Genomic DNA, 24,273 nt, shown 5'->3' on the forward strand with positions numbered 1-24,273 from the left:
TGGGCACCTCATCCTGCCGGATAATTTTTTCTTTGCAGCCATAAAATTCGGATCTGGAAAATAAAATGTTAAAAACAGTTAAAACCTACAGAGAAATACACACTCACTCACACAAACGCACACGCGCACTCGCACACACATGCATACGCACACACACACACGAATACCCACGCATGCACGTGCACACACACATACACGCACACACGCGCACACACACACAAATCCATTTATTTTTACAAATTCACTAAGTAGACTCACATTAAATTTGAATTAGTAGTACGTACCTGCAGTACAATTTCTCCAAAATGCCACTCTTTGTCCCAATGCTGTATAACTGCTCACAAGTAACTACTAATACAACTCCAATTAAATTACGAGTTTGCCTTTCCTTTGTCTACGTCTGGGATTGATATGGTGACATTGTCTCCAACTTTCAGTGGTAGATGAGATTGATCGCTTGCTGTTTTCACTCTCTTTGCTTGTTATACTAAATTCAAATGAGCTTTTTCTCTTGCTTCCAATATCATTAATTCGTTTCTGTTGTGTTCAAATATTTCTTCTTGTTCTTTGTTTTCTTCTTGTTCTTTGATATCTTCTTTTTCTTTACCTGTTTTTTTTCTTGGTTTCATTTTTTTTTGTTTGTCTTGGTTCTCTTCATTATCATCGAAGTTTTGATTCATTTCTGTGATTGCAACTTTCAAGTCTTCTTCATTATATAATCCGCTTATAATTTCCAAAGGTAGATTAAATGTTGTTAGCCCCACTTTAGGTTCCGTTCCCAACATTGCTTGATACGGAGACTGTTTTATCTCTGAGTGAAATGCTCTGTTCTTCATGAATTGAACAAATTTAATTCCATTCGACTGGTTAGTGGTTTTATTGTCTTCCATCCAAGATGCTAGCATTTTTTTCAACATCTTGATTAGCCCTTTCCACGGAACCTTGACAGTTGCTAGTTTTAGTTCCGGCCAGTATGATGTTAATTCTTTTATAACTGAGTTAACAAACTCTCTACCATTATCTGAGTGCAGAATACATGGTGCTCCAAAGGTCAAAAAAATATTCATTAATTGATATGCAACTAATAAATTTATGCCCGCGATCTTCTTGCGACTGCATGTCAATCAGATCGACTTGACAGCGGCTGTTCATTTCAGTGTGCAGGATCGGTTTCGAAACCAGACCCTTCCTTTTCTTGCTTTTCTTCCTTTGGCATACTTCGCACATTGATAAATATATACTAATCATTTCTTTTGTAACATTAGCGTACTTTTTTGCCGTTTCATTCTTAAGTCTATCGCGACCACCATGCCCTATAGAAATATGAGCAGCATCAATAATGTCGTAGATTTTTTTATCCCACAAACTTCAATGATGGTTAAAGCTTTTTAGTCTACTGTACTGTAATGGTGTTTTCTTTTCATTAAATTTCGCGTCTTCCACATCCATTGCAAACTTTTCAAATTTTTCTTTTGTCATCACACTGAAATGACTATCTTTCATGTCTTCCATCGCTAAAATTCTTTGCAAAAAGCCTTCTTTCTTTTCGCAGTCACTCATTTTTGTTCTAATATCAGCACACTCTCCACTAATAATGAGTAATATAAAAGTTTATATGTGCGATTGTCGTTATTTTTATCGACCACCTTAACTTTTTAAGAGTTTTGACTGATACAACCAGTCAAAACCACTTTTGACGGAATCGTTTAGTCAAAAGTATTACTGACTAAAGCAAACGGTCAAAAGTACTTTTGACTGATTTTGCTAGTCAATAGTGCTTTTGACTGGTTAAGAGTTTTGACTGCAACATATACATATATAATTTTTTTATGTATGTTCGGGGTTAACTTCGTCTTTTATGAACCGATTTTGATAATTCTTTTTTTTTTGGAAAGCAGATTTCCCAAGTGTAGTACCATGATAAGGAAACCTGGATCTGATGATGGAATCCCAGAGAAATCGAGGGAAACCCTCGAAAACCGTAGTGACTACTACTGCGTTTGTTAATTTTTTTCGTCTACTTACGTTGTATTACTTGTCGATGTAATTGAAGTCGTTTTTTTTTTTTCGTTTGCGAGCAAACATAATTATTAATCTTTGTTTCTTCTATTTTCACCATCCAACTCTAACTTAGAGGAGAGGCCATATGAAAGGGGACACGTATTGAAAGAGACAATCCGAATTGCAAGCAAAATAAAAAAAATCAATTCAATACCATATTTATTGTATCGCTGCACCGATGCATACCCTTTTACTCCTAACTTCACGCTTTATCAATTCAATAATAGCTGTGCTGAGTACGCAATTGTTTTAGCACTTCAAAGTAAGTTCTATATAACCACTGTCACCGTGTCTCGGAGAGCACGTTAAGCCGTCGGTCCAGGTTGTTATCATGTACACCTGATAGCGATCGTTACTCATAGTAAACGATACTCATATATATCCGTCAACCTGCATTGGAGCAGCGTGTTGGATTAAGCTCAGACCCTTCTCCTACATGGGGAAAGAGGCCTATGCCCAGTAGTGGGATGTTTCAGGCTGAAGCGTAACCACTGTCAAGTGTTCTTTCAAATATTGCAAGTTGCTGGCATTTTGATTAATATTCATTGTGATCGACTGTGACTGACATTCATACACATACTGAAACAAAAGGTCAGCAAGATTTCGATCAACCTTATAGATTTAACGAGTGGACGCCTAGTGGTCGAAATTCGACCATAATTTAACCACAGACTAACAATAAACAAAAGCTTATATATGCTTGTGTGTGTTAGATACATGGTAGTTTGTGTAAGTGTTTTTTTTTTTTAAATTTATTTAGTGTATTTTTTATGCATAATAAAAAAAAAATATTGGCATTCTGCACTTATTCTCTAAATAAGACTACAAAATAAGTGTGTTTTGAATTTAGGTACAATATTTATGAAAGGGATACATAATATTTGTCAGTTGTGTATATTCGCAAACTGTGAATTGAAAGTTCTAGTTTATTGTTTCAGATAAAATTCTTTAAGCTCCCTTTAGATTCTGGTAAATCCTATCAGTAACTTACACGCTAGATAAACTTTATTGATAACCGGTAAAATTGGCTCTAAAAGCTTCGAAAAAAAATTCATGTAATTTTTTACTTGTATAGTAATTATAAGAAATATTAATGATGGATGAATACATACAATGGCATATTATTCTGTACATTTTTTTTTGTTGAATTATTTCACTGTATATGATTATTTTGTTAAGATTAGAATCGATTTTAATTAAGAATGGTATTGTTTTATATGGCTTACAAAGGTTTTATTAATGTAATTAACATAAGGTATAAAAACAATTACGTATAACTTAATTAAAATAAATCTTAAGTTACGTCATCGGTCATCCACACTAAATTTTTTTTTAATTTTTGTCCCTGCAAGTTAAAATGGGAAACTTTTTTTTTGTTTTAATAATAAACATAGTATGGCATTTATTCGCTGTTAGTTTTTTTCTTCGTAAATGTATGTAAACTAAGTAAAAAATGGGATGATGTTATAAGACAAGTGATATGCGTTATGTGTAACAGAATGGTTGAAAAGATTAGAGGAGACCTTTGCCGGTTATATACTTGAGCCTGTAATATCCTACTGTTGGCCTCTGTCCTCATGTAGGAGAAGGATCAGAGCTTAATCCACCACGCTGCTCCAATGCGATTTTGCGGATATATTTCCTACTACTCGTATGAGTATCGATCGCTATCAGGTGTTCATGTTAACAACCGGGACCGGCGGCTTAATGTGCTCTTCGAGGCACGGGGGGAGACCCACAAAGACTGCACAAACACCCAGACCACGGCAAACATCTGTATGGCCAAGACAAATGTTTGTCATGTGCGGGGATCGAACCCGCAAACGCGTTGCGCCATCGCGCTACCTTTGCCAGTTGGTAAATTTTAATCTGTAAAAATCTGTATTTACCATTTTGGAACGAAGTTCCTTACAGCAGGCTTGACATTAGGCTGGGCGACCGAACTGAAAAAAATGTGATACTAAAACCGTAAGAAAAATATATAACGGAAGTGACGTATCAGTAACACGACTGTATAATATGACGTTTATAAAACTAAAACTTTTTTTTAATAAAATAAATTTATGACAAAAAATAATGTAGATAATCTAGTGAAAATAAGTTTTTGAAAGAGTATTGGTTACTAATCTTCTATTTGTCTTCTCCATTCCACAATCGTAATATATTAAAACCATTATTCCAAATCATTTCCTTATTTTACTTACTTGAAGGCTATTTGATTTATTGTTTAATGTTCATCTGTCGATTTTTTTTAAAATATATATTATTAAACACAACCTATTCGTTGAAAAACTTTATAACTGTCTTTTAATTTTTACGCGAATTTCACTCATTATAGTGAAACAACTTTTTCGAATTTTATCGCGGTTTATTAAAATCACTCCTCCCGTGACCACGGTTGCTGTAAAGTATCCGAATCGTCGGGCATCCAAAAAAAAAACCTAATGAACCGCGATAAAATCCGAAAAAGTTGTTTCATCTATAACTGTTAACCGATCCATGCGGAGCTCGAATGAGTCAGTTTGGTAAAGATGTCCAACGTTGTTATGTGGAATAATTTGAGGTCACTCAACTTTTTACGCAGTAATAAATAACGTGTACAGTTACGTTACAGTGGCGTTTGTTCAATCACTAAGAGATTTTTTATTTTAATAAATTAATTTAATAATAAATAAATAAAAATTTACAACATACACACACGGTCATCTGTTCCTAAAGTAAGCAACTTTAATGCTTGTGTGTAGGTAACAGTCGACTGGTATAGCTACATTTTTTTTTTCGATAAACATACATATAAATAATACATATAGAAATATATACTCGGGGTGGGAATCGAACCCACAACCCCCGGAGTAGAAAGCAGGGTCACTACAAACTGCGCCAATGGGTTAGTCTAATTTAATAAATTTATATAAAATTTTATATGTACATTTAGTTGTATTAATTGTCATAACAGGGTCTCGACAGGGTCTTAGGGTCGACAACGACGAGATGTTCTTATTAAAATCCTTCACCTTCTCCACATTTTAATCCCACGCCCAACCATTATTACATACTTACATGTATACACCAACCACCCGAACCATACCGACTGGGGAAGTACCTCGACCTTACAGAAGATCACAGCTAAATAATACTGCTTTCAAGCAGTGTTGTGTTCCTGTGGTGAGTAAGGTGGTTAGAGTTCCATGGGAAGGTCGGAGATTGGGTCGGCAACGCGATTGCGATGCTTCTTCTGTTGCTGGCCTCTATATCCGGTAATGGCTTACCATCAGATGAGCCGTACGCTTGTTTGCTGACCTAGTTGTATAAAAAGAATATTGTTATTCAATAACTAAAATTGTAAATATTTAAATTGACATCGGCAAGTAATAGTCCGGTCAAATTAGACCAAAAAATAAGAGTAAAGTTACCTAAATTCCCACCAAGCTGAAAATCGGTAAGATTGTTTGAAATATCATTAAAAACAAAATTTGAAAGTTCCCCATCTTTCCCCTGTAAGGAAAATTTTTTATTCAAGGTCAAAGGTAAAAAAAATGAGTTTTTCGCGATTTTCAGCAAAACGGTAAGTTTTATCATAAAAATATTTCAAACAAAAATTGTAGATCATAAAATTATCTACAAAAAATTAATTAATACTTTTTTTTCTACGAACCACCGTTTTTGAGATATAACGATTCAAAAAGTTGTAAAAGTTTTTTAGCTTGGTGGGAATTTAGGTAACTTCGAATGTCTAAATTGACCGGAATATAATATAATGAGAAGTCGAATACACGTTATAAGGTATAACGAAAAAAGAAACTCGCCAGATTTCGATCAAATTTTAATGGGATCACATGACGAGCACTAGCTTTCGATTATAAAAAATAATCATCAAGATCGGTACACCGAGTTAAAATATTTAAGGAGGTTGTTATGAAAAAAATAGATCCTACACCATTTTTCAAAGTCGGTTATAAATAAAAAGTGAATCGAAGTGAACGGTGAACCGCCTGCGTCACGTCATGCTATTAGGTACAACAGAGAGAACAGTCATTTCCGGAATGTACTGAGAAAACCTTGAAAGGAATCTTATAAAGAATCACGTATGTAAAACGATTGCAATTTTTGTTTGTTGTTCGCTATTTATGCGGTTACACACATTACGACGGTTATTTTTTTTTAGAAGTTTATATCTTAACAAATGATATGCGGTCGGCCTTGTATCCAAACGAACGTGGAGCAAAACCTTTGTACTCCTTTTTACGATAATTACGCTGTCGGAGAAGTATGACACACAGTTATAGTTTATAAAGAGTGGAGAATGCTCATATTTTTTTAAATTATGCATAAAAAGTACATTAAATCAATAAAAAAACACATTACACACACTGGTACTATATATTTGACGCACACACGCTTATTTATACTCTTTTGTTGATTGTCAGTCTGTAGTCAAATTGAAAAATAAAAAAAATTATTTCAATTATTTTTTGGTTTAATTTAATTTAAATTTTTAATTATGGACGGATTTCGACCTTTAAGCGACTTCCAGTAGTGATTAAAATCATGTTCACAGATTGACGTAAACAGCAAACGTCAATTTATGTTTTGTTTTTTAGTCTTACGTCAACGTCTAGGACCGGGTTGTCAGGTATGAACATGTATATCGATGCCAATTATCTCCTATATTTTATACGTTTCATACTATCAGTCAGATTAAAACTTTCTTATTATCTTGACGTTGCAATTTTCAATAAAAAAAAAAAAAAACAAAAAAAATATTTGACTCACACGGGTATACGAGTATACTCTTTTGTTTATTATTATAGAAATATAGTCTTTAACAACAGAACCGTAATAACGTTTAAACTTTGAATAATGATCGAATTTCAACCACTAGTAATAAACGCCTCAGACTGAACGGCCCCCAACAGGATTTACTCTCGTTTCGGGCGCCCGGAAACAATATAGAAGCACAAACACTCAGACCACGGCAGACATCAGTATGGCCAGTAAAGATGTAGGCCATGTGTGGGGTTCGGACCCGCGACATTCAGTTCAACAGCAACAAGTCAGTGCTTAGGCCGCTGCGCTGACGCGACGGCAGGCGTAATACGATTTCTTCAAGTACGTGCATTCTTTAACCAATGATTCGTCAAATTTATATGCTGTAGCTTTATCGGTGTTAGAAAGTAAACGATATGTGTATTGTATGTATTATGTATGTGACGCTACTGACACAAGCATTGTCACGAAACATATGTAAGTACATCCAGTGACAATTAATTTTCATGTTGAGGTAATTGGAAATTATAAATATCGAAATCTGGGAAAATTATGTTCAAAGTTTTTGATTCGTTTGAACTAAATATACGCCATTATAATATTAATATTGGCTTAGTTATGTATTTTCTTTTAGCGCCCCCCCCCCCCTCTTTCGAAAACCATACCATAATGTGTCCAGCAATTTTTTGTTTTGCGGACTATTTGGCGCCCCTTTGTGAGTAGCGCCCGGGGCATGATGCCCCTTTGCCCCCTCACTACTCCACTGTTTTGCGCTTAGCAATACATTTAAAGATTCATTTCTTTATTTATATTCTATTTTTTAACCGACATCCAAAAAAGGAGGAGGTTCTCAATTCGACTGTATTTTTTTTTTATGTATGTTACATCAGAACTTTTGACCGGGTAGACCGATTTCGACAAATTTTGTTTTAATCGAAAGGTGGTGTGTGCCAATTGGTCCCATTTAAATTTATTTGAGATCTAACAACATGCGTTTTTACTTGACGCTTTTTTCGTCGACCTACGTTGTATTATACCACATAACTTTCTACTGGATGTACCGATTTTGATCATTTTTTTTATTGCAAAGGGGATATCCCTAGTTTGGTACCGTGACAAGGAAACCAGGATCTGATGATGGGATCCCAGAGAAATCGAGGGAAACTCTCGAAAATCCGTAATAATTTTTTACTGGGTGTACCGATTTTGATAATTTTTAATTTAATCGAAAGCTGATGTTTATCATGTGGTCACATATAAATTTTATCGAGATCTGATAACTACTTTTTGAGTAATCTTTGATAACGCGTAGTTGCTTGACAATTTTTTCGTCGATCTACGTTGTATTACTTGTCGATGTAATTGAAGTCGGTTTTTTTTTCGTTTGCAAGCAAACACAATTGTGGAATAGTCCTAAATAGTAAACAAATATGGCGTACTTCCGACCACAGACAATAGAGTAAAATTGTAAGTATAGTAAAGTGACACAAAGAGCAAATGAATGAACAATATTAATAAGCCATAGACGAATATAAAATTCATTTTATGTTCAAATTCCAAAAAAACGGAATATATATAGAATATTATAAACGTAAGCAACGCGTTGGTACAACGCTCACAGCACTGGTTTGTGGCTGTTGCGCTGGCGGTTGCGGGTTCGATCCCCACACATGACAAACATTTGTATTGGCCATACTGATGTTTGCCGTGGTCTCGGTGCTTGTGCAGTCCTTGTGGGTCTCCCCACCGTGCCTCGGAGAGCATGTTAAGCCGTTGGTCCCGGTTGTTATCATGTACACTTGATAGCGATCATTACAGTAGTAGGGAACATATCCGTCAACCCGCATTGGAGCAGCGTGGTGGATTAAGCTTTGATCCTTCTCCTACATGCGGAAAGAGGCCTATGCTCAGCGTGGGATATAAAGTTAGCGTAGCGAAGCGTATAAACGTAAAATTAAAGGACCATAAAAATGCTCAAACAAATTTTAGAAAATAATTGTTTTAATGTTCTTATATCCTTCTATGTCCGCATAGTTCATAATAATACTGTTATATTAATGTCTGATTAGAACAATGGCAATCAATTATTATGCGATAATTAATTATTTATTCCATCGATAAAAATGTTAATCTGATTACAAAACAAAAATGGAGTTAATGCGTTTTACCTTGCATCAAATATTTATATGAATGAACGTTGCACAGTAAATAAGATAATAAATTATCGTATTTTATAAAGAAAACAATGTTGATAGTTGATAATTTTTTTTTTTTTTGTAAACCTAGACTAGTAACTAGCAGACTTCGAGAACTACATAATGTTATTTTTTTTTTTTGAATTTACTGCTTAAGAATCGATTTTCATATAAGGGCCCCGGTATGAAATAATATGAGGAGTGAAATCTACTGAATGACCTCGTTACTTTTTTGTTAACGCCATCTATCGACATGGAGGTACGTCGTTTTCTAATAACGCCATCTAACCCTATTGGGTTCCGATAGATGGCGTTATTTAATTCGTTTATTTATCATTTGATAACGCCATCTATCGGAACCCAATAGGGTTAGTATTTATTTATGTATGTTCGGAAATAACTTCGTCGTTTATGAACCGATTTTGATAATTCTTTTTTTGTTGGAAAGGAGATATCCTAAATGTGGTACCATGATAAGGAAACCAGGATATGATGATGGAATCCCAGAGAAATCGAGGGAAACCCTCGAAAATTCGCATAATTTTTACTGGGTGTACTGATTTTGATGATTTTTAACTTAATCGAAAGCCGATGTTTATCATGTGGTCACATTTAAATTTCATCGGGATCTGATTACAACTTTTAGAGTAATCTTTGATAATGCGTATTTACTTGACTATTTTTTCGTCTACCTACGTTGTATTACTTGTCGATGTAATTGAAGTCGATTTTTTTTTCGTTTGCCAGCAAACACAATTATTGTGCCTATTTAGACAGTCGATCTGAAGCAGAAAACTTCACCCGTGAGTCGGAGCTGACACACACACACTTTTTTATCCATTAGTGCCCAGATTTTGAGCAAGATTTTATTTAAGTATTTTTTTCTTTGTTTTGTTTTAGTCCAATGGCCTTTGAACATAGACTTCGACGATCCAAAGGCAAGCGGCGTAGAAGGAGGCAGAAATTTCAACATCGAGTACAAATCGAAAGTTGACAATTGTAACATTAGGATCGGTAAGATGTTAATCTATCTATCTATCTATCTATCTATCTATAATATATATAAACGCGAAAGGTCATTCATCACGAAATCTACGAAACTATAACACCTACAAACTTGAAATTTGGCAGGTAGTCTCCTTATAAGACGTAGGCATCCGCTAAGAACGGATTTTACGAAACTCGACCCCTAAGTGGGTGAAATGGGGGTTGCAAGTTTGTATGAACGTCCTATGATTTTGAAGTAAGAGACTTGAAATTTAAAATGTATGCTTTATAGATGATGAGAAGGTGTTCAAATAATATATCTTTAGAAATCAACTCCCTTTTGGGGTTAAAACGGGGGGTGGTACATTGACTCATTCATCACGAAATCCCCGAAACTATAACAGCTACAAATTTGATATTTGGCAGGTAGGCTCCTTATAGGACGTAAACATCCGCTAAGAACAAATTTTACGAAACTCGACCCCTAAGGGGATAAAACGGGGGTTGGAAGTTTATATGAAAGTCCTATGTTTTTGAAGTCAGAGATTTGAAATTTAAAATGTGTGCTCTAAAGATAGTGAGGAGGTGTTCAAATAATAACGTATCTTTAGAAATCAACTCCCTTTTGGGGTTAAAATGGGGGATGGTAGGTTGACTCAATCATCACTATAATTATAATGAGAGTTTAACTGGAAGTGTGCCGGGAAAACTTTGTGACACACTGATTTCAACGCGGGCGAAGCCGCGGGCACAGCTAGTACATATATAAAAGCGAAAGGTCATTCATCACGAAATCTCCGAAACTATAACAGCTACAAACTTGAAATTTGGCAGGTAGATTCCTTATAAAGTGTCGACATTTATTAAGAAGGGATTTTACGAAACTCGATCCCTAAAGGGGTAAATCGGGGGTTGGAAGTTTGTATGAAAGTCCTATGTTTTTGAAGTAAGACTTGAAATTTAAAATGTATGCTCTATAGATGGTGAGAAGATCTTTAGAAAAGATCTTTAGAAAACAAATCCCTTTTTGGGGTTAAAACGGGGGATGGTAAGTTGACTCACTCATCACGAAATCTCCGAAACTATAATAGCCACAAACTTACCGTAATATAATATACCGTAATACTCCACCGTAACAAACAATAATGATATCTGTTTAATGCAGGAAGATTTGGATAGACTGAATGAATACTGTAGAGCTAATAAACTATTTTTAGCCTATAGCAAGTGCAAACATATTCGATTTTCAAGAAATAAAAACATAATACCATCTACCTTTTCGCTGGGAGAACATATACTCGATTCTGAAACGTCGATTCGTGACTTAGGTGTTTATCTGGATACAAAGCTTGCACTGGATAGACACATTGATCATATATTAAAAAAATCTTACCGCATGTTAGGTTTTATCTGCCGCATCACAAAATCTTTTAAGCGAAAAGAAACATTCATGTATCTTTACAAAAGTTTAGTGCGCTCACAACTTGAGTATTTATCCCCCATTTGGAACCCATACTACGATACATACAAAAATCGCCTAGAAAATGTACAAAAAAAGTTTTTACGTATCCTCAACTACCGTATTCATTCCCCAAGGTGCTCTTATAATGAATTATTAGATAGATACAGCATGATTTCTCTTAACGATAGACGTTCGATGGCTGATGCACTTACCCTCAGACATACTTGCATGGGTGAAATAAACGCACCACAACTTCTTGCAGAACTGTATTTTCGAGCTCCAGCTAAACCAACTAGGTCTAAAAACCATTTCCATACAGAATTAACCAGAACAAATATAGGTCAACGTGCGCCACTTTACAGAATGTGTGTCCTACACAATAGTTTATTTAATGAAATAGATATGTTTTCGTGCTCCCGGCATCTTTTTAAAACTAAAGTTAGGAAGTTATTTACTTAGATTAATAAGTTGCCTTGGTGTTTTCATTAGCTCTAGACTATTAATAGTAATAACTAATCATCATTACTGTCCTTGCTGTAAATCTTATCCCTATGTTCTTAGTGAGACATAGAGGGGACAATTTGTATCTATTTTTTCTGTTTTATGCTACGCTGTTATTCTTGTAATTGTTTCTGTACCGTTCTCCAAATAAATAAATAAATAAACTTGAAATTTGGCAGGTAGGCTCCTTATAAGACGTAAACATCTGTTAAGAAGGGATTTTATGGAAATCGACCCCTAAAGGGGTAAAGCGGGGGTTGGAAGTTTATATGAAAGTCCTATGTTTTTGAAGTCAGAGATTTGAAATTTAAAATGTGTGCTCTAAAGATAGTGAGGAGGTGTTCAAATAACGTATCTTTAGAAATCAACTCCCTTTTGGGGTTAAAACGGGGGATGGTAGGTTGACTCCATCATCACGAAATCTCCGAAACTATAACACATACAAACATAATTTGGCAGGAAGGTTCCTTATAAAGTGTCGACATTTATTAAGAAGGGATTTTACGAAACTCGATCCCTAAAGGGGTAAATCGGGGGTTGGAAGTTTGTATGAAAGTCCTATGTTTTTGAAGTAAGAGACTTAAAATTTAAAATCTTTGCCTTATAGATGATGAGAAGGCGTCCAAATAATGTATCTTTAGAAATCAACTACCTTTTGGGGTTAAAACGGTTGATGTTAGGTTAACTCACTCATCACGAAATCTCCGAAACTATAACACCCACAAACTTGAAATTTGCCAGATAAGCTTCTTATATAGCGTTGTCATTCGTTAAGAACAGGTTTTACGAAATTCGACCCCTAAGGGGGAAAAACGGGGGTTGGAAGTTTGTATGAAAGTCCTATGTTTTTGAAGTAAGAGACTTGAAATTTAAAATGTACGCTCTTTAGATGGTGAGAAGGTGTTCAAATAATGTATCTTTTGAAATCAACTCCTTTTTGGGGTTAAACGGGGGATGGTAGGTTTACTCACTCATCACGAAATCTCCGGAACTATAACACCCACAAACTTGAAATTTGCCAGATAAGCTTCTTAAACGGCGTAGACATTCGTTAAGAACGATTCGAAAGTCCTATGTTTTTGAAGTAAGAGACTTGAAATTTAAAATGTATTCTCTATAGATGGTAGAAAGGTGATAACAGCCACAACCTTGAAATTTGGCAGGTAGGTTCCTTATAGGGCGTAGACATCTGCTAAGAACTGATTTTACGAAAATCGACCCCTAAGGGGATAAAACGGGGGTCGGAAGTTTGTATAAAAGTCTTATGTTTTTGAAGTGAGAGACTTGAAATTTAAAATATATGCTCTATAGGTGGTGAGGAGGTGTCCAAATAATGCACCGTAATTTATGTATGTAAAAGAGAAAGGTCACTAACTCTCTTATCACGAGAAATCAAAAACCGCCGGATGGTCCATCCATCCAGGTTAGACAAAGACAAAATTTGGCAGGGAGGTAGATTGTAGTTAGCAGACGTCCGCTAAGAACGGATTTTACGACATTCCACCGCTAAGGGGGTTTAACTAGGGTTGATAGTTTGTATGAAACATATACAGTCTGAAAATAAAACTAAAAATGTGGTGTATAGAGAGGTTTTATAAAAATAACTATTAAAATTATACTAAATTGTACCCTTTAAAAAGTTACTCAGTTTGATAAGCATTCAAGTGACTGAAATAAAAAATAATTTGCGTTAAACATCTTAATAGGAATGCATATCTTCACGCGGACGTAGTCGCGGGCAACAGTTAGTGTATTATAAAACAAAGTCCCCAAAAGCGTATGTGATCGATTCACTCTAAATCTACTGAACGAATTTTCATGCGGTTTCACCATTGGAGAGAGGGTTCCACCATTGGCAAGAGGAAGGTTTACGGAACGGCTAAGCCGATTTTGATGAGAGTTTCATTGGAAGTTTGCGGGGAAAACTTTGTGACACCCTAATTTCAACGCGGGCGAAGCCGCGGGCACAGCTAGTAAATAAATAAACGCCTCACAACGGCCCCCTCTAGGATTTACTCCTGGGTCGGAAGTGCGGAAGTACACAAACTGAAACGCCCAGACATCTGAGCGCCTAGTGCGAGTTTTGTTTAATCCGTCTCGCAATAACGGGCGTAAATTTTAACTTCATTTTGTATGAGAAATTCGGCATTTCAACCTAGTTTTCGCGTGTGCCGCTAGATGACTCTGTATCGATTGTATCGTATACTATTCTTTATCGTCTAGGCTGCAGTGTTTAAATTCCCATGCAAAATAATCTTCACGTATAAACGCGCTTCTCTCATGTTTCTGTGAATAAAACTCGCACTAGGCACTCTGTATCGCCAATACAACTGTATGCCATGTTCTGGGATCGAACCCGCGTCGTTATTTCAGAGGATTTTCTATCGGAGATGTAATCGGTGTATTAATAGAGACTCACGTAACTGTGATGAAACCGATTTCATGGAGGAGGCTCACAATTCAATTGTAAACTTTTTCGTGTTATTTCATAACATTATCTGGATATAATCATTTTGATGATTTTTTTTTCTCTTAATCGAAAGCTGGTGCTTGTCATGTTGTTCCATGTAAATTTGATCGAGATCTGACGAGTGCTTTTTGAATTATTCCCAATAATGCGTATTTAATCGATTATTTTTTTCAGCTACCCACGTTGTATTACTAGGCGATGTTACTTTTTTTTATATCACTAGATCGGCAAACAAGCGTACGGCTCACCTGATGGTAAGAGATTACCGTAGCTTATAGACGCCGGCAACACCAGAAGCATCGCAAGCGCGTTGCCGACCCAATCCCCAATCCCCCAGGAGCTCTGGTCACGTTACTCAGCAACAGGAACACAGTACAGTACATTACAGTTTTTTACACATTGAAGTCGGATTTTTTTCGATGCAATCGAACACAACTATAACGTATTTCGTTAGTCTTTGTCTTTAAAGATAATACACTAAATTTTGAAAAGAATATTTTAAACAGTTTTTAAGTTACAGCTTTAGAAGTGGAGAAAGTATATAAAAAAGTTTAGGTTATATTGGTTACGGGTCCCGACTTATTTTTTTAATTTAGTTTAGCTCTATAGCCATTGTAAACCATTGTAATTCAAATAACTGTCACCAACTGAATACCAAAACAGTTGAATAGACACCCTATTCAACCATCTTTGTTTGAATGTCAACTTTTGAGAAATTTTTCGTTTAAAAATATGTGCTGCTTTTGAAACCGCTTAGTTCTACCGTGATCATTTTACCGAGTACTCTACGAGTCATTTTATTTAAAAAATGTGTGAAAAAATCTGCTATATCAACAAAAACGTACTGACGACGTTCTCAGACTTTGATCTGAATCACGGAAACGAAAGTTTTCGATAAATAAACGTACATTCGAGAGTAAGTGATATTACTTTCGCTAAAAAGCTATTACAACAATAGAGCTGAAAATATTGTGATCGATACAAGTCAGTCCAACAGATAACAGTTGACATATTTTCCGTATATACCAACGAATTCCTTTATATTGAACGATGAATTCGTAATTGTGAATTTATAAACCGTAGGTTATCGATTGCGGTGAAAGAGGTCCTAATATGGCCTATTCTACATCCTGATGTAAAATTCTAATCGTAACTTATTTGCAAGATAAACTTTATTTACAATAGATGAAACAGGCTGTTAGTCTTTTTCGATTTTTAATTTAAATTAATATTATTAAGAGGGAAGATTTGTTTTTTTTTTTTTAATTATTATTTGAATGTTTGTAACGAAGGAACTCAAATACTGAAAAGGTTTTATTTCTTTCACCTTAAAGTTCTTTAAAATTAGAATAACATTAAAATAAACATTGATTTTTAGAATATGGCACGTGTGAAACACGTGGTCATATTTCACGTTTGCTTTAACTTTTGTTATAAATCGTCGATTTTTATAATGTGTACTTAGATCCTGCCTTATCAGCTGTGGATTAAGTTTATCCTGCAAATAAGTTACGAATAGACTTAAACATCAGGTAGAATAGGCCATTAGGACCAGCTTCGCTACAAATAAAAAACAACAACTTTCAAGTCTCGCAATAGCTAATGAATATGCCATAAAATATAGTGGAATTCGATGGTGATAAAGAATAATATATCATAAACTTATCCGTTGGATACCATCATCTGTCAAATAGCGTCGTTTGTCAGTTGTGTTTTGGTAAAATACGAAAGAATTGATTGCGTATAAATTTATGAATTGTCTTTCAGATGTGAATTGACATTGGGAAAGACTATTTTTTCTTTTGATTGGTCGTTTGATAAGTGATTGTGTGATGAAATTGGTGAACAAAGTTCGTTGTATATCGGTGATGGTGATAGTGCTACATATAAAGGATTATTGAAGTAAAACTACTTTACACACGCTTGACCTGGGGAGTAAGCTGGTGAATGCGTGACGAGAGCGTTACGAAAAGTGTGATCGGGTGAGGCGAATGGAAGTTGAGATCGAGATATAAGTTAGTGAAGATAGAAAGTTTTACTTCAGTCGTGTGGTAAAGCACACTCGCACAAAGATTAAGTAATGTTAAATAACCTAAATGACTGCTCGTGAGTCGGACGAAATTATTATCTTAATTCCAATTTGTATACATTTTTTCGCAAATGCGTTTGAAAAATAATGGCTTACCGTTAATTTTAGTATCTCAATGATGATTCGAAAGTACTTAAATAAAATATTTTTGAGCCGTAGAGTTTGCACGTTGCAGTTTATTTTTTTCGTATGGATAGTACTGAAGCGTTTCCACTGACTCATTATGTAAGTACACTTAATTAACTGCTCATGAAAGATCACGCAATGGTTTATATTAGCGGAAGAGGAATTGTTTACGTCTAAAGTAGATATTTGTTATATTCGCTTAGATTCTAAACGCATAAAAATGTATTGTTACTCAAAATCAAAAACAACTTTATTCAAATAGGCTTCAAAAGCACCTTAGAATCGTCTCATTGCATCGAAATTGTGTTTCTTGCTTGCTTTTTGTGATAACTCTCAAAGTACTTGTCAGATCTTGCTTAAATTTAAATTTAATCGCGATCTCAATTAAAAAAGCTTTCGATTTCAAAAAAAAAGAAAAAAGAATAATCGAAACCGGTCCGCTCAGTAAAAAAAGGTAACACACATAAATAAATAAAGTCGAATTAAAAACTCCTTTTTGAAGTCGATTAAAACACCGACCAACAAACGTTGGTAATTGTAATATAATAATAAACATAATTACACAAAGTATGTTAAGAAAATGGCGGATATAAAGCTATACGTCCTTATCTACCATCGGACGTTAAGACGAAGTAATAATTAAATAAATAAATAAATATCTTTCAACATACCCACAGACAATGAATATACACATTGTATTCTATATATATAGACGTAGTAATAAATAAATAAATATCTTTCAACATACACACAGACAATTAATATACACATTGTATTATATAGATATTTGAAAAAAACTAATCATAAATATATGTATATTTTTCAGGCGTTTGGCACATTCTACCGAAGAGTGCATACGAAAAATTAAAAGGTAGCTTCGAAGAGAATGCCGATAAGGAAGAGTTAAACAAACTCATGGACGCAGAGTTAAATGACTCCAAGTATCCCATCGTTCTTTACTGTCATGGTATGTAACAACATAATATTAAAATAATATTTTTAAAACAGTCCTTAAAATACTATTTAGATTGTATTCTCGACCACACATATGTATTATGATTTTATGATTCTCGACCGCATCAAAGAATCTCCTTAGTGTCTTATCTACTTTACGTGACATTGCCAAAATCCGCTTCTGTTTAGGCAATATTTAAATATATTAACGCTTCAGCCTGTAATATCCCATTGTTGGGCATAGGCCTCTTTCCCCGTGTAGGAGAAGGATCAGAGCTTAATCCACCACGCTGCTCCAATGCGGGTTGGCGATATATTCCCTACTATGAGTAACGATCGCTATCAGGTGTGCATGATAACAACCGGGACCGACGGCTTAACGTGCTCTCCGAGGCACGGTGGGGAGACCCACAAGGACTGCACAAACACCCAGACCACGGCAAACACCTGTATGGCCAATACAAATGTATGTGATGTGCGGGGATCGAACCCGCAACCGCCAGCGCAACCAGCACAATCCATAGCTGTGACCGTTGCGCCAACGCGGCGTTTTAAACCATAAAGTTCCGAAATCTATAAAATAAACTTCCATTTGTATACATACACTCTGAACTAGCAAACTATGTACAGCCATATTTTTATTTTTATTTTTTGCAATAAAAATATCGCGATCATCAATCAAAATAAAATATAATAAAATTCTTTAGTTAATTGTCAGTCAAATAATAATATTAAACGTAGTATTGGAATTGTAAAAAATATATACGGTCGAATTGAGTAACCTCCTACATTTTTGAAGTTGGTTAAAATATTACATAATTTTGTGATAATTTAAATCTGATACACGATTAGAATTATGGAAGTACCTAATCACCAAAATTAATGAAGTAAATAATAATAATAATAATAATAAGCCCTTTCAATCTGAACTTCAATGTATATCATATATGTTTTCTTGTTTTTTATAAAATGTCCCGAAGTTCAGTTTGCCTCTTGGCATAGGCCTCCTCTAACACTTTCCACTGATACCTGTCCCGTGCTACCCTTCTCCAGTGATGTCCTGCCGTGAGTTTTAGGTCGTCTTCCCATCTTGTCTGTTGGCGTCCTCTACTTCTTTTGCCATCTCTAGGATACCAATCTGTGACTATTTTACACCATTTCTCGTGTGTGTCTCGTATCATGTGACCTGTCCATCTCCATTTTTGTTGGTCGATTCTGGTTAATATATCGATAACTTTGGTTTTGTCTCTTATTTCACTACATCTTACTCTGTCCTGTGTCTTTATTCCTAACAAGCTTCTTTCCATGGCTCTTTGGCAGCGTTCTAGTTTTTCCCTGTGGTGTTTAGTCAATGCCCATGTTTCACATCCGTATGTAATGACTGGAATTATGCATGTGTTGAAGACTTTCCTTTTTATTTGGATACTTAACTCCTTAAATTTCATAACTTCTTTGAAGGACCAGTGAAGTAAATAGTAAATACTTATTATTTTCGCATTTGCATTCAGTCTGTAACATCTCACTGCTGGGCATAGGCCTCTAATCCACCACGTTGCTTCACTGCGGATTGGCGGATATGTTTCCTACTACTGTAACGATCGCTATCAGGTATTCACGATAACAACCGGGACCGAAGGCTTAACGTGCTCTTTGAGGCGCTGTGGAGAGATCCACAAAGACAGACATCCAAACTGGACAGAAATATTTGTGCAAATACAAATATCCATCCCGAGCGGGATTTGAACCCGCAAGCCGTCGGTGTTTTAGGCGACTACTCGCATCACTAGACCAGAGTGATTATTTTCTTTATAATTCCACAATCTTATGCTACAATTTAAAATTATGTGATATTACAATATGTGAAACTATAAGTTTTTTATTGCTCATCACTCATCATCACTTCAGCCTAATACAGTCCACTGCTGGACATAGGCCTCCACAAGTTAGCGCCGTAAATGGCGTGAACTCATGTGTGTTGCCCATAGTCACCACGCTGGGAAGGCGGGTTGGTAACCGCAGGGCTGCCTTTGTCGCACCGAAGACACTGTTGCCGGTCTTCGGCCTGCGTATTTCAAAACTAGCAGTTGTACGGTTATCTCGCCATCGGTCGGCTTTTTAAGTTCCAAGGGGGTAGTGGAACCGTGTTATCTCTTAGTCGCCTCTTATGACACCCACGGGAAGAGAGGGGGCTTTATTCTAACTACCTAAACCACACAGCAAATTTTTGTTCGCAAAGTAAAAAAAGTCGACTGAAATTATAGCGACAAAAAACACGACGTAGCTAATCGGTAAAACAATGAATCATCAAAATCGGTCCACCCAGTAAAACGTTATAAGGCAACACTCATTGAAAAATATAGAGGAACCTCCTCCTTTTTTTGGAGTCGGTTAAAAATGTGGACTTATGAAAATCTTGAAAATGCGGTCTTATCTATTATAATGATTTCAAACATGTACCTAAATATGTCTATAATACGTGATCTTAAAACATTTCAGGTAATTCCAATAACCGCGCGACGTCACATCGAGTTCAACTTTACAATTTCTTTCAAAAAATGGACTATCATACGATCGCTTTTGACTACAGAGGTAAGAATGTATGTCTAGTTGTGTTAACTTTGTTACATTGTTGCGAATCTTTCGTAATAAAACTTCTTGACGCACGCTTGACTTGGGGAGAGCTGGTAAATGCGTGACGAGAGCGTTACGAAAAGTGTGATCGAGCAAATCAAAATCAAAAAAAAAAAATCAAAAATAGTTTATTTAACTGTAAAGATACACATTACATGAAAAGAACAGTGAATCCCACACTAGGCAATGCCTGTGTCGTGGGATTCAAAAACTCAAATAAATAATTACCAGGCGTAGTGCGGCTTAAGAAGATAATAGGTATATTTAGAACTAACTATTGATAACTGAATTACAATAGAATATATTTAATTTGCGCGTGAATTGGTAAAACATACGAGTATCTATAATGAGCCAGAACTAGAACTATATTGGTAGGAATGAGATTGACAGTTAAATTACAGAAATCTCAACCCAAAAGTTACAAGTAAAAATACTTTGCAATGTTACTAACTTGTCACTAACTTTAAACTGAATGTTGTCAGTCAGTATGTACGATATATCATGAAGTGTGTACGTTACGTGTATCGTTAGTATGTGTGTATTTGAGTGTGTTTGTGTGTGTTTGTGTGTGTTTGTGTGTGTGTGTGTGTGTGTGTGTGTGTGTGTGTGTGCGTGCGTGCGCGCGCGCGTGTGTGTGTGTGTGTGTGAAAAGTGAGCTCGAGCAGAAGAGTCAGAGGGATCAAAAGTCCTACGAATAGTTAGTCTCTTGGGGTCGGACGGCAAGCAAAATTACAGTCCATTTCAATTACCTAAACACGAAGTATTTCTTCCGACTTGTCGTAATCCCAGGATAACAAGAGCCTATGAACCTGAGATTTAGCTTCTTTAATAGAGCCGTGCCTCAAATCACAGAGTCCCGATAATCTATTATATATGTGCGGTAGAAGAAATCTGGCAAATCTCTTTGCAAACGCCGTGTTGACGCGAGGTTTAGACATTTTATAAATTCGCTTTTGAATCATATCATCGCGATCTAAAGATCTCAAATTCTGCATGTGCACATATGTGACAGCACGCATTAGAAAAAGCCTCCGGACACTCAGAACTTGAGCTTCCCGGAAGAGTTCAGAAGTAGGGTACCGTCGAGACCTTCGCAATGACACTTTCAAAACAGCTCTTTGCGCCCTTTCTAACAGTATTAAGTTAGACTTAGCAGAGCCACCCCACGCAAGTATACAATAGCTCAATATGGACTGACAAAGTGCTAAATACACCATTCTAAGTAGCTGTGCATCGGCGGACTCCCTCAGCAGCTTCATCGTGTATACAAGCTTACGAACCCGGCCTGCTGTCATTGAAATGTGATTTTTGAAGTTAAGCTTTTCGTCTAATATGACGCCTAGATATCTAAGTGAACATGCATTGGTTATGCATTCACATGCGCAGTCCGAGATTTCCGAGTTCCCTTGAGTCATACACGATATTCTATGAACTTTAAGCTGCTTAAAGAATCCGGGGGGCCGGGATGCAGCCGTTTTATAAAAATTAATGAATTTTGTTTTGTCGGCATTGAGAGTCAGTAAGTTGTTATTTAGCCATGTGGATATACGGCGGAGCCCTAAAACCGCCATATCCTGTGCCTGCTGCCACGAGTCACCGTGAAAAACCAAGGCTGTATCATCAGCGTAACACAATACATTACCATTCGGAAGTTCAAGCGAAAAAATATCATTCATGTACACTATGAATAGCGTAGGGCCCAGTATGCTACCCTGTGGAACGCCAAATGAAACAGGACTAGAATCGCTAATATTGTTACCAATTTTCACCCGGTGAGTTCTACCCGTCAAGTAACTAGAGAACCAATCCAGCGCGGTGCCACGTACACCCAACACTTCCATCTTCCTTAGCAATATGGGAATCGAAACCGTGTCAAATGCTTTCGCCAGGTCCAAAAAGACGCCGATACAACATCTGCCTTCGTCCAAATGTGATACGATAGTATCAATCAGATGTCCCACCGCATTCTCCGTGGATTTACCTCGGCGGAACCCAAATTGAAGATTTTCTAGAAGTCGATTACTCTCAAGGAAGTGGACAAGCCGCTTGTTGACTATTCGTTCGAGTAATTTGGAGTAAGCTCCAAGGAGAGATATGGGTCGATAGTTACTCGGCACGTTCGTGAGTCCTCCCTTATGAATCGGCACGATCGCAGCCGTCTTCCAATGCCGGGGAAACAATCCCGACTCCATACTCAGGTTAAAAAGTGCAGCAAGAGGCTCCGACACGATATCGACAATAGCCTTTAGGAGACTATTGCATACCCCATCGTGACCGGGAGCGCTACTCGAGTCCAACTTTTTGATGAGGCCTGAAACCTCAACAGCATCTGTGGGGGCGAGGAAAAATGAGCCCGAGATGGTATTACACTTAGCGGGGCCTATTTTTCCAGCCAGGATCTCCTGGGTAGCTTGTAGCTCACTCAGTATCGATTCAGCAAGCTGAGATCCCACGCTCGAGAAATAGGTATTACACTCATTCAGGGATTCGAGAACAGTGGATTTAATGTTAAGAAAGTCATCCGCTGATTTGGCTGCAGAGGCGCTGTGAGTAATACGTTTAATAGTGCCCCAAAGTTTTTTAGACTTATTCATATTTTTAACCAATTCTTCTCGATCGTGATCAGATTTGAGCTTCCTGAGGAGCGTTGTATAGAAATTCCTGTAGCGAGTGTAAACAAGTCTTTTGAAATCGTTCATGGGGTCCTTACGCGAGGCCAAATGAAGTTTATCTCTGTGTCTGCTACACCTCAAAAGCCCGGGGGTCATCCACGGCCGCAAAATGTGTTTGGAACGGCTAAGCTTTACCATTTTAGAGTTGTTACATATAGCAGTTGAGATCCTTGCTGAAAATGTTTCCACAGCATTCTCAAGGTCACGGTTGGATAAAACGAAGGACCAATCAACTAGATTTAGTTCTGACTTAACCGAGTCGTAGTCAATGACAGTTTTAGTATGACATTTCCGGACATTGTTTACGTTTTCAAGTGATATTCCTACCATTGTAACGTCGTGGTCAGTTAGGTCGGTGGAGCAGACAACCGATTCTGCCCGGCAGTGTACAGACACAAATATGTGATCAAGGCAGGTTTTATAGTGTGTAGGAATGTTAATGCAAGAGATAAGACCGTGTTCCGCCAAAGTACAAAGGTACTCCGAAGTCTGAGTATTAGCAACCGTTGTATCCATTATATCTATATTTAGATCTCCAGTTAAAACAAAACATGGGCCCTTGGAGAGAGATTTAAGAGCAGAATCAAGGGATGTTATGAAAGTTTCCGCATTCCTAAAGCTCGGAGACCTGTACACTCCCAGTACTTTGTAGGAGTTAGGGACCTCCACAAGAACGCAATTTGCCCCATCTATATCAAGCTCCGCATAAACTGGAGACCATTTATGATTTACGTAAACAACCACGCCACCGGACTTATTTATGAAGTACTTAGAGTTAAAAGATGAGTAGCCTTCAAGTTGATTAATTGTAGAAGCTTCATTTAACCAGCATTCACTTAATACGATAACGTCAAAGCTAATACCCAATCGTTTCTGCAAAACAAGAAGGTTGTCAAAGTTTTTTTGCAAACTTCTTATATTTAAGCTCAAGATCTTGGAATGGAATGGAAATGGAAGTTGAGAGGGAGATATATAAGTTAGATGGAGCTAAAGAAGTTTGACTTCGGTCGTGTGGTCTAAAGCACAGTCGTTTTAAATATGTTTTTATCGGTATCGAAATAGTAATGCAAATAATACTTTAACTGAGGTAGGGCACAACAGGAATTTCCTGCTCAAAATATGGAGCAGCCCGACTGGGGTAGTACCTCGACCTTACAGAAGATCACAGCAAAATAATACTGTTTTCAAGCAGTATTGTGTTCCTGTTGGTGAGTAAGGTGACCAGAGCTACGGTAAGCGCTTACCATCAGGTGAGCCGTACGCTTGTTTGCCGGCCTAGTGACATAAAAAAAAATACTATTAATTTGAAATAACGTCTACAAATTGATTTGTATAGTTCTTTTAATTATTAAAATTAG

At 36.5% G+C, this 24,273-nt stretch overlaps 1 protein-coding gene across 1 annotated transcript in view; it reads left to right on the top strand.

The window, feature by feature from the left end:
• LOC123667527 (lysophosphatidylserine lipase ABHD12-like) overlaps positions 1-24,273 on the top strand; it is a 35,162-nt gene that overhangs the window by 5,609 nt on the left and 5,280 nt on the right. Inside the window, exons 3-5 of the mRNA XM_045601413.1 lie at positions 9,924-10,037; positions 17,485-17,625; positions 20,109-20,201. Of these exons, the coding sequence (XP_045457369.1) occupies positions 9,924-10,037; positions 17,485-17,625; positions 20,109-20,201 (348 nt within the window). The remainder of the gene's footprint in view (positions 1-9,923; positions 10,038-17,484; positions 17,626-20,108; positions 20,202-24,273) is intronic.

This window comes from Melitaea cinxia, chromosome 28 (assembly GCF_905220565.1).
Source record: "Melitaea cinxia chromosome 28, ilMelCinx1.1, whole genome shotgun sequence".
NCBI lineage: Eukaryota > Metazoa > Arthropoda > Insecta > Lepidoptera > Nymphalidae > Melitaea > Melitaea cinxia.